The sequence below is a fragment of the Varroa destructor genome, unplaced genomic scaffold (assembly GCF_002443255.2).
Source record: "Varroa destructor unplaced genomic scaffold, Vdes_3.0 BEIS01000002.1, whole genome shotgun sequence".
Taxonomy (NCBI): Eukaryota; Metazoa; Arthropoda; class Arachnida; order Mesostigmata; family Varroidae; genus Varroa; species Varroa destructor.
Genome location: NW_019211455.1, coordinates 60,010,015 through 60,027,819, shown reverse-complemented (window position 1 = coordinate 60,027,819; position 17,805 = coordinate 60,010,015). Strand labels below are relative to the sequence as shown.

General features: G+C 37.4%; 1 protein-coding gene and 1 long non-coding RNA gene across 2 annotated transcripts in view; one reads left to right on the top strand and one right to left on the bottom strand.

Annotated features, from left to right (window-relative positions):
• LOC111245342 (uncharacterized) overlaps window positions 1–17,805 on the top strand; it is a 41,098-nt gene that overhangs the window by 22,586 nt on the left and 707 nt on the right. The window contains exons 3-8 of the mRNA XM_022793579.2: window positions 12,538–12,719; window positions 13,160–13,360; window positions 13,701–14,007; window positions 15,810–15,982; window positions 16,170–16,539; window positions 17,280–17,673. Coding sequence (XP_022649314.1) covers window positions 12,538–12,719; window positions 13,160–13,360; window positions 13,701–14,007; window positions 15,810–15,982; window positions 16,170–16,539; window positions 17,280–17,673 — 1,627 coding nt within the window. The remainder of the gene's footprint in view (window positions 1–12,537; window positions 12,720–13,159; window positions 13,361–13,700; window positions 14,008–15,809; window positions 15,983–16,169; window positions 16,540–17,279; window positions 17,674–17,805) is intronic.
• On the bottom strand, window positions 3,584–17,392 carry LOC147758089 (uncharacterized). Its single transcript, XR_015320353.1, has 4 exons — window positions 17,283–17,392; window positions 15,214–15,366; window positions 10,803–10,909; window positions 3,584–8,349 (listed from the first exon to the last, which is right to left on the bottom strand). It is a non-coding gene; the product is annotated as an uncharacterized LOC147758089 (long non-coding RNA).

Below are 17,805 nucleotides of genomic sequence, written 5' to 3'. Positions count from 1 at the left end.
TGAACGTGAAAAAAGTGCCACCAACTGTGAGTCCCAATAGCCACAGTCAACAATAATCGTTTGTTATACAGAAAACGATGTCATCAACGATTGTTGGAGACAAGGAAAGAAAAAGAAAGTGGGCTCAACTTGTTTATGAATACAAATCAATACGAGTCTGTACATCACTCCTCTAACTACTGGAGTGGCTAGTCACAAGATTTGATATAGAACGATGCGACTAGCCCAAATATCGACAAAACGAAAGTGGTTTCACAAAAACGGGGTAGAAGGAACAAACTCGCGAAATAAACTGAAGTGTTTGCAAACGAATAAATTTCTTAAGAGTAGGCAACTATTTTTCGTTTGTGAACCGGTGTTTCCTACATGCCTCAATCAAGACCGGCTACCACTGCCCACATTTATGAAAATGATAATATAGTCGATAGGTTTGGGTATATTTATCGCTAGTTAAGTTTTCACATATATCACGAGATAAATGCTACATGATTTCTACGAAGGTAGATAAAAAATCTTTAATAATAATATGAATAATAATGATATTAGCAGCAAAGCCAGAGGCTTCATGTCGGAAGTATTGGCAGTTCTTTTTTATTTTTAATATGTTGTGGCGAATTCGCGGAGTCTCAAGCCGATTAGCCACACTATTTTGCCATTTTTGAATATATTTTTCCAATCGCAGTTCTTTGCTTTAAGTTCGATGTCATATTCCAAATAGTAACTGTCTTTCAGCATTCGTTTGTGCAGGCCTGTCCCTCTCTGTATTACCAACATCTTCCTGATGGTCCAATGAGTTTTATAAATACACGCCCAAGCTCACAGCACGCACAAGAATTTACACATTACACATCGCCCACCCTGGATGGATTTCAGCTACCAGCCAGCGCTCTCTGCAAATAAAGGATAAATTCTCAGCGATATTCTCACCGCCATTCTAAACTTTCTTTCAAAGTCAACGATTGCAAACTGTTGAAGCTGAACGCATTTCCTCGACCCGCTTGCTAGCCCCCGCCAATATCTGCTATCTCCCGTTTACGATATTCGCTGCTGTTGGGATGAGCAAAACCGAGTTTCGTGAACAGATGGGAGGGACAATTCAACTGCGGAAGCGGCCGCTCTCTCTCGACTCCGGTTGGTTCTTGGCGGCGAAAGGTGCGTCTCTCCTTAGGTTGTAAAATTCCTGGAATTATTCTCATCTTTTGCCGAAAGCTCATTCATTGCCATATCACAGCGCGCCGTAAATACGACGGGCTCGAACACTAATAACGCTTATATCATGCTGCGGCCTTTCACTCTTAAAACGCGGCGAAGTTTATCTGCTCATTTAGTCGTCAATCTGCCAGATTGCGCTACTCAAATGAAAATGCATCATCATTTGTCGGACCGATATGCTTCGCGTGCACACATGATCACAGGTTGATGAAATCATATATATCGCCCCTGGAATCATGAATACAATTGTCAAAGTCTATCTGCTATTATTCCTGCTTTTTTTTCTGTTACTAAACCGGCTATCAGCTTTTTTTATTGCATACATGTTGCTAATGGATTGCTTACAACTAGCACATAAAATTTTAGTTAAGCATGTTTCTTCAAATTGGTATTGCTATATAAGATAATGTAGATGTGTAAGTAAGAATGTACGTGTGCTATATAAGATAGTGTGAAGTGTAAGTAATGAAAGAATATACGTACTTAAAAAATAAGTCGAGCGAATTAAGAAGTGAATTCGTCAAGAGTTTGTCAAGTGGGGCATACTGTCATGTCAATCCTGCAATTTATTCCCAATATGTCTAGTGATAGCGTTAGTTCGAGCATTACCGTATTTTTCATAGTGTTCTTTAATGATTCCCAACAAGTGAAAATCCCCAATACAAGCGAGCTTCTTCAGGTAGACCCTGTAATTGCAGTCTTCACATTCAACACTGTGAGAACAGACGGATTGCTCCTACACTAAACTAGCATGTACATATATGGCTATAGGGCTTCTTTCATCAGGGATGAATAGTGCTCGATAAGTTGCCCGCTGACCGGCCGGTTACTTCGTGTGGGATTTCGTCCGGACCTATCAACGATGCCTCCGTTGATCCCATGGTGGCTACTGCTGTTCGCAGTGGGGAACCAAACCCGCTTGTCCCCATTATGGTCGTTATTATCGGGCTGAATAACATCGGCTTGAGGATACCCGCCTCAAGTCTAATATGGGATGAGTAAAAGAGGTTCGATTTCGAGCACTGGTGAAGAGGGGTGACGAAATGTTCATAGAAAGGTAACACACTGTTTCGGGTCGTTAGCTAATTTTCTCATTAACTATTGATTAATAACACCTTTTCTATCACATAATTTAAATTGATCTTATGACGATCAATTAAAATTTTCAGAACAAGAACTCAGGTAATTGACCAATTGTAATTCTAGACTGTTGTTTTTTTTTCCTTTCAACGTTAACACAGTGGTTTTGGTAAACAAGATTCATAAAACCACAAGTTGAAACTCAAAAGAGCGCTAACACGGCAAAGGCGTACATCTTCTAATTTAAGTGCGTGTGATATTTAAGTATACATAAATAATGCACTTTCGATTTTGGGAATATGTAAAATAACAATGAATCTGTCCAAAATCTGCATACCCGGACCACTCCGTAATGCTATATTATTATGACGGTACAGCTCAATATCGTTTTCCTGTTCTAATGATTTTTTTCTGGCACAGACTTGGGAAGAGACTTCACAAAAGACGTCCGCCCTTATGCCATGTCCTTCTTTCGACAGTCATCATTACTTGAACGGTGAATAAGGATATGCCATATGGACAGTAAGCGTATGTCGGGGAAGAAGATCGGACGAATCTCTGGATCCCTTCTGACTCACAGCTGCTCTCTTTTCTGATTGTTCTTTGCGGAGATGCCAATATTAAAATCGTGTAAACTGTATTTATTGGCGGTCGAGTTTCTTTCAATGGCAATTCTTCTGAGATATATACACATGTCATGCTTCTTCAGCTATGCATTGCCTTCTAGACGGTTTAAAAGATGGTGTAAACGGATGGGTTTAAAACGATTTTAACTTCCAGCATGGAGAGATGGCTGCCTAGTATGTGGGCAGCAGCTGTTTGTCTACTTACGAAACTAGTGCATACCCATCTATGGGTAGATGGACCAATTGATAGAGTTATAATGGTATGCTGAGTTATCGTACTACTGCCGAAAACGGCCCTGTTAAAGAGAGGGTGAAGAGGCCTGCTCTCTCACCAGCATGCGGCCTACCTGAAGGAGGAGAGCCCTCGTCCTTTTCCCCTCCTAAATCGGAGGACCCTTGAGTCGCGTGCCGAGGAAGCATTCTATCCTACTGCGAAAGACTCAAGAGAATGAGCTTTCCCTTCGAAGTTGGCAGACAGGACCGACTTCGCGACCATTTCTGTTGCTCTCGCTTGATGACTTTATAATTGGGACAAGCCTGACGGGAGAGCATTCAACAGCAAAAATGACTTACGTGGGAATTCCGCGGGAGCGTTGGGCATAACTTTTACATGTGTAGAATCTGGTGTGTCAGACAAGCATGGCAAGTATCGAAGGAACAATCCATACAAACACTATGCACTTTATTAATCGCTCTTCAGATACGATGTTTTCTGCAGTGTAGCACTCATTTTTAAAAAACACACAGTTTTCGAATCAAAACAGACATTTTTGAAGCCTAGAGCTTCTTCTGACCCGGGATCGGATTAAAACGGATCAAACTCAAACTTTAATACGAACAAACGTGCATTAAATAAATAAATTGATTTTGTATCTTAATAGATACTGTTAGTGTATCAATTGTTATGCATGAAAGTTTAATCTATAATAATAATTATGTTGTAGGTATTAATAAATTTAAAATATTATAAGTAATAATAATTAATTATGTCGATATAAAAAAAACCTAATAATGTGAGGGATATCTCTTTTCTTGAAGATCGTGCTATCACTCCTTATACACCTCAAATTTTGTATTGCTACATTTTTAACTACATCAGAGAAGTATCCAACACATTTCTTTATAAAAAATAATTAATAAACAAGCGAAAGAGTGTTCGCGCATTAATAGTAGGCATATATCAGGTAGACTCGCGCAAGTTGCAAACGATGCTATAGCCTATTGTATATGTCGGATTCACGAAGCTTTGTCTACTTAGTGAAATGGTTCATTCATTCATACGATACATATTCAACAATTACCAACCCAGCAAGCTTAGCGGCTCAAACGTAATCATTATGACGTAGCAAAGTTTAATCGATCAATCATAGATTGATCATATGGACAATCCTGTATAGCCGTCTTGATGTCTAAAGACTCGAAACGTGACACCTTCAACCCTGATTTTAGCGAATTCTTTTCCGCTCGGGCAGTTACTGTTCTTTGATTGTTCCACAAATCTTACAAAAAGGAAGCAGTTTTTAAAAAGGTGAGAGCGCGAAGGACAAAGAATGCTGCTTTCACACGTTGAATATAATCGCCGCATGCTATAACGGTTAACATAGCTATGCCATAACGAAATACTAGAAGTTCTCAATTGACTGCTGATGCTCGTTTCAACTAGTGTATCTTCCGTCAGGTCAGCATGGGTAGTCATCAGTGGCAAATACGGACGATGTTGAATCGAAAACAACTACCCAATAGCCAACCGACCTAGTGGCTCCCTGTAGTCGGTGCCTACATACATTTTAAATAGTGATGATATATGAGTAGGAATTGATGAAACGATCATAGATAGCGACAAAGGCTCTATTTCGATGTTATGCTAAACACAATAATGATGATGACGATGGGGTCGCCAGTTGTTGGCAATGTTTGTTGTGGATATTGATCATTCATAGGGAACGTTGCCGAGAACGTTTTGTCTATTTGTATATGTGTTTGTGGATATGTGTATATGCATTCGTCATAGATGCGTGTTTATTCAACAGTGGTTCTTGTTAGTTGTGATTGAATTTACTATTAGTTGTGTAGCGATCATATTAAATATTTGATATAAGAGCTGAACGCATGGTGCTTTACTAATGTAAACAATAAAACACACAAGCTGAGAGGAAATCTGAAGCGAGAGCATAGTATTATTATTATTGATGTTTTCAGTTGGTGATTGTTTGTTGTCCGCAGTACAAGCAGGTTGAGTGGGTCCACTACCCATTATCAAAAATTAATCAGTGAAGACAGTAGTCAGTGCTTCTATTTCAAGTTGTCTTAAAATTTAAAAACCTATCTGCAATAAATAATTTTCTTCATTGTTATACCTCTACAGGAATCCAGTCTTTTGAAATCATTCAAAAATCTTGATATCACATCCCTTACACAAAAAAGTTTTTGGTTATAGAATATTCACACCATTGTATAATGGTCTAAGAACGCTGGCCGAAAACGTAATAGTTCTACTTGCCAAACGTAGGCCTATAGCCTATTTGCCATGTTGTTGAATATGTCCTTATACGGCAATCAATATTTGAGTATTCCCAGCAGGAATTAGCAGGAATACCAGAATATTGATTGCGATTTTAGTCTGAGGAATAAGACTCGACTCGTCATTGAGAGAAGCAGATGTTATTTCGGTATTTTTTCTACTGATTCTACAAACATATATTAGGTTTTTGGTATGCCCTCATTTGCAGACTTACTGCGTTGCACTATATAAAGATATGCACGTATTTAATGCTAAGTTTATATGAGCAACAGGTTTATATCGCACTTCGATTATATTAGTTTCGCGAAGTACAGAAAGAGCGTTGTGGAAAAAGCTCGTCATTTATTTTTAAATTCGCCAGTTTCATATAGTTGGATTGATGTTACAAAATCCGTTTTTTGGGTAGATTCGTTCATCTACTTGTTTTAAGAATTCACCGTCGGTCACTGTATACTTATGTGATACTTCGTTCCTTTAGAGTGGTTTTGTAAAGTGGTGATACTATCTTTAGCTCCTAGCCAATTTATACGAATTATTTACGGCAAAGTAAAGTAAAAATCAGATGCTGATTTATATTTAAAAATAACGGTTTCAAAAATAAGAAGACATTGCATCTAATATCTGGCGTTATCCTTCATTTAGTTGGATCAAAATTCCGCTGTTGTCGTCACAACCAATGGTTGATTAAAAAATTCGGTGTGGTGTCCGTGGTGGCAATAGCTTCGTAGTTTTTCGTACTATTTAGCAACCCTTGTGGTACATTTCTCCTCACAAGCGTTATAGAAAGATTTCCTCTAAACGAGAAGGGATAACTACAAAACTACTCGACTGAACGCTCGAGAGCGGCCGTTTCGGTGGATGTGTTGGAGGTGGCTACACTGGATTCCGAAGTTGCAGCAACAGCGACATCTGCTTATGCCCCTCCTCCTAAACCACCACTACCAGCGCGACCACCCCTTCTCTTCCTCGTACACATCCACAATTCACACATCCCATATATACAGACACTAGTCCAAACAGACGAAGGACAGACAGACATGCAAACAAAGCGTTTTCCACATACCCGAAACTCTTAGGGTGCCCTTCCTATAGTCGTCGTTACTCTGTAAATTCGCCAAGTATACAATGGTATTTTCCCTTCATTTGTCGTGTCGAGTACATACCCTTTCATACATCGGCTTATTTCTATCCCGCACCCTAAATTTTCCCGGCTTGGATATATACAACGGACCTGTTTATACACATTTCCAGCAAGCCTTCACTGGCAGAACAATCCAGCAGCACAGAGCGTATATTTTGCTTCTTTTCCTTTAGTCATCAACTGAAAGGAAACTGAAGCAAGATGCTTGCTTACCAAACACACAGTCTTACATATATAGTTATATCTACTTAAACGTCCACAGCAGCTCCCCCAATAGCCTTTCGTTACGTTTCTTTTAGGTTCCCACCCACCCAAATCCAGCCTTTCCTTTGCGAGCAATTCACATTTAGTTACTTCCCTCATATGATGCTACGGCTACATTCTCTGCTTCTCTCTCATTCGGCGGTTCCACCAGCGATTGCAGCGCCCTTCTCTCTTTCGCCCCCAACTTCATTCTTATGGCCAAAAAGAGTACTGGTTTGCGTGATCCAGTTCTAACTCTTCTCATTTTGACTGTAGACGGCATTACACAGGTTTATTAGACATCAAGACAGCTGACCTATAGGTAAATCAGCTATAATAAATTTAAAAGGGTCAATAAAAAGAATGGTAACAACATACTATTGAAAAAAAGAGTATTCACACAAATATGCGAAATGTTATTAGAACATTTTACAGGTAGATATATTCAAAATAGAGAATGTGGGATATATATTTTCAAGACAGATGTGCATTAATAGAAAACGGTGTAAAGTAACTCTTTAAATTCAGGTGTTAAATAAATCGATATGGTAGCAGTTTCGTCACTCACTTTATAATGTTGACTCTACGCAAAAAAGACAAGTTCTTAAACTGCCACGAGTTACTCAGTTCACTTTTTAAATGTTTATAATCGTCGACTTTTTCTTATGAACTGCCGTGAGTAAATTAGGGCTAACTAAGTCCGAGACCTCTAGTATCAGCTTGAGTAAAATATTGCCTTTTTTTTTTGAAGTACCTAAATTTATGGTGGAACGGATCTTACTTAAAATAGTGTCTTCCGCTTCTTATAACTTTCGTCCATTTTTCTGGCAGCCGGTGTATCTTGCGAAGCAAAAAAGCCGTTTTTGGAAGCGACTCATGTGTCGACTTGTTTACGGACTTCGGCCTCTGTTCTAAAGTGTTTGCCTTCTAGGCCATGCTGTATTGACCATAAAGATTTATACGATAGAACGATGTCCGGGGTGTCCGCCGGGTGCGGCAGAGTTTCTCAGTAAAGATTTGTTAGCACCTACTGGGTTATCAATGTAGCACGCGGTGCAGTTTCGTTGTGCGGCAGTCTTATTTTGCATCGCTGTTTGCCAGTCAATGCTTTGTTCTGTTGATTTCGTTTCTCTTGACGCATGAATGGACTTGCATAGCGGTTTCTTGTAGCACTTTTCTGAAATTTGAATAGCTAATACTACAACACACCCTTCTCATTCCACTCTATGTAGATGCAGCTTTTCACCATGAATATTTCTTCGTGATGTCGAAGTGAAGGGGTTCAACCATTCTTGTTTGCATTTAGAGGTGCTGTAGAAGGTCATTATTTTGCTATTTTCACTGTGTTCTTAAGAGTCTACTTTATGTCCTTTTCGATCTTCCTTAGTGCATGCAAACGACTCGCGACAGTCATCTGGGTCGCTTCTAGCTGCGCGCAGAGTTTAAGAAGTACCTGCACTCCTTCCGTCACTTGTTTCCTGTGACCGCCCGAAGTGTGATTTGCCGTTAAGTTGAAATCTCCGGATCTGAAGCGATTGAACCAAAAGGGGAAAGTGGTAATGCTTACTGTACGTTTGTCTTCGATTTTGTAAACAATTATTTTTGTCTTAGCGGTACTTCTCCCATTATGAAAGTAATGAAGAAGACAATGCCGGGTGTGCATTTCTTTGACATTCATGACAGACTGCACCAAACCACCACCTCTAACGACAACAAACGAAAACATCAGGACACACGCTTGACAGTAAAAACAATTATCCTGGTAAGTTTAGGCTAGATACGATCAGCCAGTCCAACACTAACTATCGTCTGCGATGAAAACATTTTGCTCAACGTAATAAATAGTCGTTTCAAAATTCGTGCACTACCATGCAATGACAAATCGTGAAAAATTTTTTTAGGAAGTCACTGAACATCAAAATTATATTTGCGTGCAAATTAAATTTTATGTAGTTTATCATGCACCTATACATGTTGTGCACACAGCTTATACTAATAGTTAAATATGAGGAGATAAAGATTCTTGTTGTAAGTGTCTCTTTCTAGTACATTTTATATTTGTTTAATGCGCTGAATTTCTAGCTCTACGATAAACCGTCCTATATCATAACATATGATAGTGAGAATAGGCAGTATTTTCCCAGAACACATGTGTTATTTTTTTCTTATGTATATTACAAAATACAAGAAAAAATCCTTGCAGTGGATCATATGTGAAATTGTACTTTGTCATTGGGCGGCTTGAAACTTGGGCGGCTAATTGGTGCAATTTAAGGAACTTATTATCTAGCATGAATAGACGAATCTGCTTTGTGTAATAAATGTCTTCAATGTGGTGTTTTACATACGAGGGCGCAATTATTAGTGAGCTAATTGAAGAATAAAAACCTAAGTCCAAGTGATCAAACTACTGTCCAACGTTCTCTTAGATATTTTATACCAGCTTTAAAATTGCCACAAGTCGACAGATCCGCCCGCTCGAATACTTAAGCCGGGATGTAAAATATAATATAGAAACAAAAACAATGTGTATGGCTGCTAGAAGTTTCTATCCCCCACCTAATCACTTGTACTACTTGTCTTATGTTTATTACAATATATAGTGTCGGGATCAAATGTTTGCGATGCAACTTCATAGGCCATTTTTGCCAATTAAATTTAAAGCTTTATTTTCATTAAGATATGCATGAGCCCGTAACTATTAGTGTTACAGAAAAGATCCGGTGCATGTCTTTAGTGAGCCTAATACATTTTATATCATATTCTTTTTAACTGCTCTCATTATGAATTGGGATTTGCATTCAGACACCTCAATTTCAACATTCTGTTGGCTAACCCTAATGTTTTAATTCACTTTCTATCCGATTTAGGATATTCCGTCATCTATAACTATCGTTTTTTTATTCTTAACATAAAGGGTGACTACTTACTGGGTTATTCTCGAGGATGATTAGATCCACGAGGAAAAGTATAAAAGCATAATTTCACAAATCAAGGCGCAGTTATTGGCCAGATTTTTTAAAATTGCAATTAGATTTTCCTGACTATTTCTGTTTCCGAGATCTTGACACACTTTCTTTTAGGTAATGAATGAGCTTGGACCTATCCGCCAGATATCTTCACTTTAAACAAAAAATGCTGCCACACCTTTTCTACTAAGAATTATACTTTTGAACATATTTTATTTTTTTGTGTTTTTCCCGGGTGCATAGTCATAAATATCTCAACATATGTTTTTGAATTCTCACAATAGTTACGTTCCATGTTTGAAAAAAGATAGAAGTAAGTATACAAATGTTTCTCTTTTGATAAACACACGTCTGTTTAAAAATTTAGTTCTTAATCATTATTAACGTGCCAAAAATCCATGTAATAATAATAGTTTTGGGTGTCCTTTCAATAAACGTTAATACGCAAAAAAATTTACGAGCATTTACAAGTTCCTATTTTTACAAAAACTTAGTGAAAAATATCTAGTTTTTTTTTAAGAGTTTTAAAATAAGAATGGTCAAATAATAGATTCTTGGTCAGTACTTGATTTTACAGAAAAACTACACCTACAAAATTACAAATAACTCTTACACTTCCAGTTGTAAATTCCAGAGTTGTTGAAATAAATATGAAAAACCGAACTTATAAGCAAGTATGCAGCAACACTTTCCTGTTAGCTTATCAATTATATCCCATAGTTTGCCATCGTTTGATGAATAGTTCGATTCTATTGTAAGAATAATAAACAAAAATTAGCGCAACGTGAGTTTTTTTAATTTTCTTCTCTTAGTTTTCTCAAAATGTCCTTTTGACATCCTCATACGTGTTCATGTATCTGCTTCATTATGTGGCCACAAAATCGTGCGTAAAATACTCTTATACTTTTTACAAATTGTGGGGACACTTCCTATCAACCACGATTTGTGTGTGAAGTTTGGCTGACTGTCATGAGTCGGTTTCGATAAAATTTTAAGGCTGAGATACGTACCTTTTGCGCCACTACCCATTCTGATTGGACCTGGTGACGGGGCCAATACCAAGATCACGAAGTGGCCTTCTATGTATCGCAGGTTTTACCGGTATGCTATGCACGAACTGCCACAACGAAAAAAGAACATGGTTTTATAGTTTTTGGTTAATCTTGTGCTCATTAATTCGTGTCAACCCACAAACATACTTTTTTATTGAAGTTTTATTGAAATCAACACGTGACGAGTTAGTTAAATGACACTCAGCAATTTATCATTACAATCTAAAGGTTACATTTTTACATTTTGTGAAAATTTAAAAGAGTTGCAACCGTATTGTGATTGTATTACAAAAAAATTAGGCTTGCACAAGGACTGTCATAGTTTTGATATCAAAATGATAAATATTTCTAGTTAAAGTCAAATTCCAATATACCACAATAAAGCCTACGGCATCAGTCGAGTAAAATAGCCTTTTAGAAATTTCTGCAGTAACTATGGCAGAATTTCTGAAAAATAGTCAATTTTGAAGAAAAAAATAGCTTGTTCGATTTTTGGTTGATGTCGCGTTCATTGGCTTCACTCAAAATGTGTCTACATATGGAACCTATGGGTGGTTTTGTACCGAACAAAAAGGATGTGATTACTCTTGCTTTTAACTGGACGGTCTTCATTTCGATTAAACGAAAATGACAAGAAATCAATTAATTTATTGCTTATCAACAGGGAATTTTGATTATTTGTTGTTCAAAAACACAGTTTCTAGCATAAAATATTACGAAAAAATGTTGGTGATTGATGCAGAGGGCATGCGGTAACCATCATTGCTATGGCCACATAAGTGTAAATGTAACAGTGATCACGTACTCTGTATAAGGTCACTTACTATGGATGCCAAAGTTGACGTCAGTGTTTATATTTCTCACATTTCGTACTCAAGCATTAGTTGCGGAACACAATCAATGTTTTTTTTTCTATAAAAAAAAAACCTTAATTGTGCCCGAAACAATTCCGTTTTCTTCTAGTCCTAAAACTGCTGTATTACCTTTTAAAGCAATCTTTTTACTTTTAAAAAAATCTATGGGCGATAGATACAGTGTAGGCTAAGTCTCTCATAATAATACACTGTGCCCTAAAATTACATTGCAAGGACACTCCCATAAAATTTCAAAGCCATTTCCCAGGTGAACAAAATCTAACAACCGTGTCTTCCTATACTGTCTTTGAAAATACTTCTTTGCAAAATGTTTTTTTTTTCGATTTTGTAATTGTCTTTAGTCAATTGAAAATTTAGTTAGAAATAATTCGTTTTCTGAAGGACAATTTGGTTCTTCAGAGCTATTTTCCCTTAACTACAGTTGAATTGAAAGCAATTTGACAATAAAGATGTCTTCAATTTTTGTTTAAACGATACGTAGTTTCGTTAGAAACTCATTATGAATAGAGATATGAACGGTTCGATTAATGCAATCCTTAAATCATACCATGCTTCATTATCCTTACCATAAATAATACAACATTTTCCAGCTAGGTCTTATTCCATGCACTATTACTTATAGGTTTTGTTCTTACAAAAAGAAAAATGGACTGAAATATCGAAACGTAAACGAGCTGTGAACAAATTATGTACATGTGTGCTATCAATGCGGTTACTTCAAGAAGAGTACGCGTTATCTATGCCACAGCCTTCTAGCATGTTTTATGACTCCCATCGTTGTCCGTTGCAATTTTTTATCTTCATTTTCTACTTTATAGGTCTGGGTAGTCAATGGGGATCGGAGGTCAGTCGCAATGAAAGAGCTGATATTGCTGGCGGAATGAGGGAACTCGGACAGCATCTTCTTCAAACGCTTGAAGGTTTTGTCTTCGTTTTGGATAGGGATGCCAAGATCATGTACATCTCGGAGACAGCCAGCGTGCTGCTAGGTCTCTCACAGGTATAATGACGACAAAACAAACATTCCACATTACCCTAGTTTGATATATCGTTCATTGTGTTCATATCAATATTTTTAGCAATGCGTAATTTTAAGTATGAAAATCAATTCCTTTAAATTGGCTTACTTAGAAATGGAGCAACTAGTGAGGTTGCGAAATTTCGGTCGCGCCGAACGCCCAGGTAGTATAATTTAGACACTCGCTGTATTGAGCTTTATTGCACGTAAATGCCTTTTTGGCTATGTGTTTTTATAATTTTCACTTGTTATCGTCATCAATTTCATCAACCAAAGCAAACACTTTGGGAATTCACTGAAAAGACCTTTTACTCTAGGCTTAATTTTAAGTATTATACAAAACGATTCTAACGGTTACACTTTTGATGCATAATTCACATATATGTTCACCGTTTAACTTCCACTCATATTCTTTTTTCCAGGTGGAGCTTACAGGGAATAGCTTATTAGATTACGTTCATCCAAATGACCATGAAGAAATGCAAGCTGTATTAACTCAGCTCCCTGAAGGACTACAACAACAACGTGCGCGAGGCGAAATTGAGATTGCGCGTTCATTTTTCATAAGGATGAAATGTGTACTTGCTAAAAGGAACGCCGGACTTACTACTGCCGGATACAAAGTGAATATTTATTTTAAAAAAAAATACGGTAGAAGTACAAGGGAATAAGAGGACCCAAACGAATCTGTCATTAATGGGATTATGAAGTTCTGAACTTCAAGCCTCATTTTACGTAAACACTAAAAATTACTAATATTAATAGTAATCTGAGTCCCATAGGCAGTTCATTTTGAGGAACCACAGTAGCTATGACCAAAAATTCTTGCCTGACCAACCAGAAAGCTTCCTAAGCAGCAACAATTCCGAATACTTCAACTGACTTCCGACAAGCACCATTATTTTTTTGGGAATTACTCAAACGCCATGCAATACGAATTGTCATTATTCATTCTGTTTTCAGGTGTTACATTTTAGTGGCTACTTGAAGCTCAAACAGTATTCTCTAGAAAATGCACCTTATGAAAGCTGTTTTCAAAATCTTGGCTTGGTCGCTGTGGGACACTCTCTTCCACCCTCATCGGCAACCGAAATAAAGATGCATATGAATATGTTCATGTTTCGCGCGCAACTTGACCTGAAAATGATCTTCCTTGATTCGCGAGTAGGTGCTCTCACGGGCTATGAGCCTCAAGAACTTATTGAAAAAACATTGTATAACTTCGTACATGTAGCTGATGTCATGCATCTTCGAGTTGCGCATCATCAACGTGAGTTCTTTCATTCCCAATTCACGCAGGGTAATAAAAGTATTCGATCGGCGTGCTTTTTCTCATAAATTGCCTGTATTATAAAAATAATCTAATCGAGTAGATGATGCAGAAGTGACTTGACTTTTTTATTTGATAGAACAAGTTGCGTATTGCCAAAATAAAATAGAAGAATAGAAGAAAATAGGCCATACATAGAGTCATAAATTACTTAAAATCAGCTCCATAAATGACAAGGAAAATCTGAGTAAAAAAAGAAGTTCATTTTTCTTATAAGTTACATTCGAAAATCTGCAAATAATAAAAACCAGAAATGATGTAAACGTATATAAAACTACTATATTGGCTACTATATTTATTATGTATGTATGCTAAGGACTAACAGTGAAATTAAAAAAATATATTGATTTTGAGGCATATCAAACGTATATAACGGGCTAAAATTTCAATCTTAGTTCTCACTAAGCAAAATATCATCATGGTTATCAACATAATTACACTAATTGCTACGATCTATATGCATGATACAAACATATATATAGCCAGGTTGCGTACTACACGCATATTCTATGTCTTGACCTTGTATAATGCAGACTGCCAGTAGAAGCTAACTGCCAGAAAAGAAATGGACCACTTTAAATTCTTACGAAGGATCAAGCGCAAAACGAAAGGCTTGCAAGCATGGCATCAAAATGCAAAAAAAAGTGGTATAAGGATTGCAGTAGTTACTAAAGGAAACACATAAATGTTTGAAAACCGCCGAGCGAATGTTTGGAACCAGAGGACAAGCTATCGTAGCCGGCGATCTATATATCATTATCGATCTTTAGCTAAATATAGGAGCTAAAAAAAAGTGGTTGAAGCGTACGATTTCACACAAAACGAAAATTTTTTTCCCATAAAGGTATGACTCTGTTTTAAAAGTGTTGAATTAATTTTTTGTTCGACAGTTGCAAAACACAGCAGCTTTGTGAAATATACCACATCCGTCTAAAAGATAAAAGGCCAACGTCCGCCGTAACGCCTTCAATATAACAGAAGCATTCTGCACAGGGAAAACTTTGTAAAGCATTTCGTTTCCTCTTGAAAATACTTTAACAATGTTTGACACAATTATTGTTTTGTTTTGATTACTTCTATCACTACAAACCCCGTGTCTCACTAGGAAAATAGACGTTACCGATTTCGTACCTAGTTGATGCCTACCTCAGCTCGCCGAATGATGGTGCGCCGGACGCAATGATCTGTCCTCGACAAATAGTCACGTCATTAACTCTCTCAGACTATTGTTAGCCTTAGATAGTTGAAGACGAGTCTTAGACATTTTTTTACTGCGACTTGTGTTGCGTATGCACAATACTGGAATAGACAAATGAAGTACAGGTATAACACGCAGTTGAGCGAATTTCCAAATCAACAACTTTTCTGTAGGGAATACTTTGACACACTCTAAGAGCAATGTTTAAGGTTTCATTGCGTTTTTTGAATAACCATATTTAGCGGTTTATAATGCTTACGAAACAGTAGTTAGTAATAATTGTTTAACGCAGAACTATATTTGTTTCTTTTCTTCACAGACTTCCTTATTATTAAGACAAAGTTTGTGAAACAACTGAATGAGTAAATACTGTTTATGCATTTTATTTATATACATTCCATATATAATAAGTAAACTACTGTTTATTGAAGTAGAACTCTTTCATGTAAATGCATGTCCTGTGCTTTGCAGCCTTTGTTTGCCACGTCTTTGAACTAGAGGAGAAACGTTGTTGATATAATTGTTGTGCCGTTTGTATTTGTAGTACTACTGAAGGGCCAGGTGACAACAAAGTATTACAGGTTGCTATGTAAAAGCGGCGGCTTTGTTTGGGTACAAAGCTATGCCACAATTGTACACAATAGTAGATCATCCCGACCGCATTGTGTTGTTAGCGTCAACTACGTTCTTACTGACGTCTATGAACGAGGAGTGCAGGTAACCATTTCCGTAATATCTTAGATCGGCAAAAATACATTATAGCATAAAACAGATTAACTTTCACATAAAGCATATTAATAAACAGCTTCAGTCCAATATGCTATACTATGCTGATATAAGACGCCAGCCATCGTGATTTTATTAATTCACTCGTAGTAATCGACTACACTCTGTCTTAACTCAGATGGAAATTCATCAGTGCTCACGAACAAAGGATGATAACAGCCAACAACATGGCGCTCCGATTCAGTCAGGTGGAGCTTTAAGTTCGGGAAACCTAAATGGCAACTCATACGAGGACTACACTCCGTGCAGTCCTAGTACACCTAGGTCAGGGTCAGGGTCTGGTGTAGGCGGAGCTTCAGTTGGAAATCGATCAGATTCAACGCGATCAGGCGGGGGCGCAGGTGGAGGACTGACTGGCAGAAAACGAAAACGGCGCGCAGTCTCACCGAACTTCGATGAACCAGTAGACGACGAGGCAGCATCCTCACACAATAACAATAATAATAACATTATGGCCGTCCTGCCTAGCGAATATACTGTGTCACCTGGTAAGCGTTAATAATTTATAATTATTTCATGTCTCTAAATAGTCAGGAATGACAACAGATCATAGATTTTGGATACTTGACATCTATAAAGCTCGCTAAGTTTCTAATAATGATAATAGTATAAATAGTAAAACCAATCATGGAAACAAACACTCGGGAACTAATTATTAGGCTGCAAATGCCTACGGAAGATAAATAATTTAGATCACTATTAGGTTCGTTAGGTATACGGTGGATCGAAACCGAGTTGTAAATATTTCTATTGGTTTAAACTTACTAAACTGTCATGCCAATTTGGCCTGTTGGTGAACATTTTTCACTATATAAATGAAAGTACGTTAGAAGTGAAAGTTGAATTATTTTTGTATTTTGCATTTTTTACGTAGATTGGGATTCCTGCATAAGCCAGGCCAACTAGGCCCATTAAACACCTCAAAATTGCATTTTTAGATTATTGAAACGCAGATGGTTTAAACGATAATGATTTTTACATTACTATGAGATCTATTTAGATGCTGCATCTAAAAAATCATCAATGTAAGATATGAATTCAGGAGAATCTTTAGATTTTTTTTGAAAAGCTTATAAGTGTATCTGCCTGATTTTCGTAAAGTTAGTCTTATACTCATACTTAAGTGCATTATGGAATTATGGAATAAAGATAGACACTGCTAATATTTTTTCATTTAATATAACGCGGGGTATAACAGATTACGCGTCTCACTATATTTCCTGAACAGCACCTGCTCAACACGACGTCGCCAGCTCAAGAGTATCCCCAACGCCATTTGATCCGTCAGGACAGAATCCCTGGTACTACTCTACAGAGCAACTAGTAGATCGTAACTGGAACATCACTAACAATAATAACAATCCCCCGCCAGGGAGTTGTTATAACTATCTACCTTCGAGCAAGTATCCATCGCCCAGCTTCCCTGCACTTCCAGCTAATGCTAGCAATCCCTTAGATTGCCTTCCACCGTACTACAATCATCCACAATTCTATCCAGACACGCAGCATTCAGTGCTACAGCCGTCACTGGTGCCAGTAGGTGATCAGTTATACGCAGTTTCAGGACATACGCAACCTTCACAACTTCAAGGAAATCTTCAACAACAGCCAAGACCATACAGGTAAGCAGTTTAAGGTTACAATCTACAGTCAAGCCAAAAGTATAAAGTCTTAGATATTACAGCAGCAAGTATTTTGCTTATAATACATCACAGCCTATGCAAAATATAAGCAAACCTGAATATTCTGAGCCG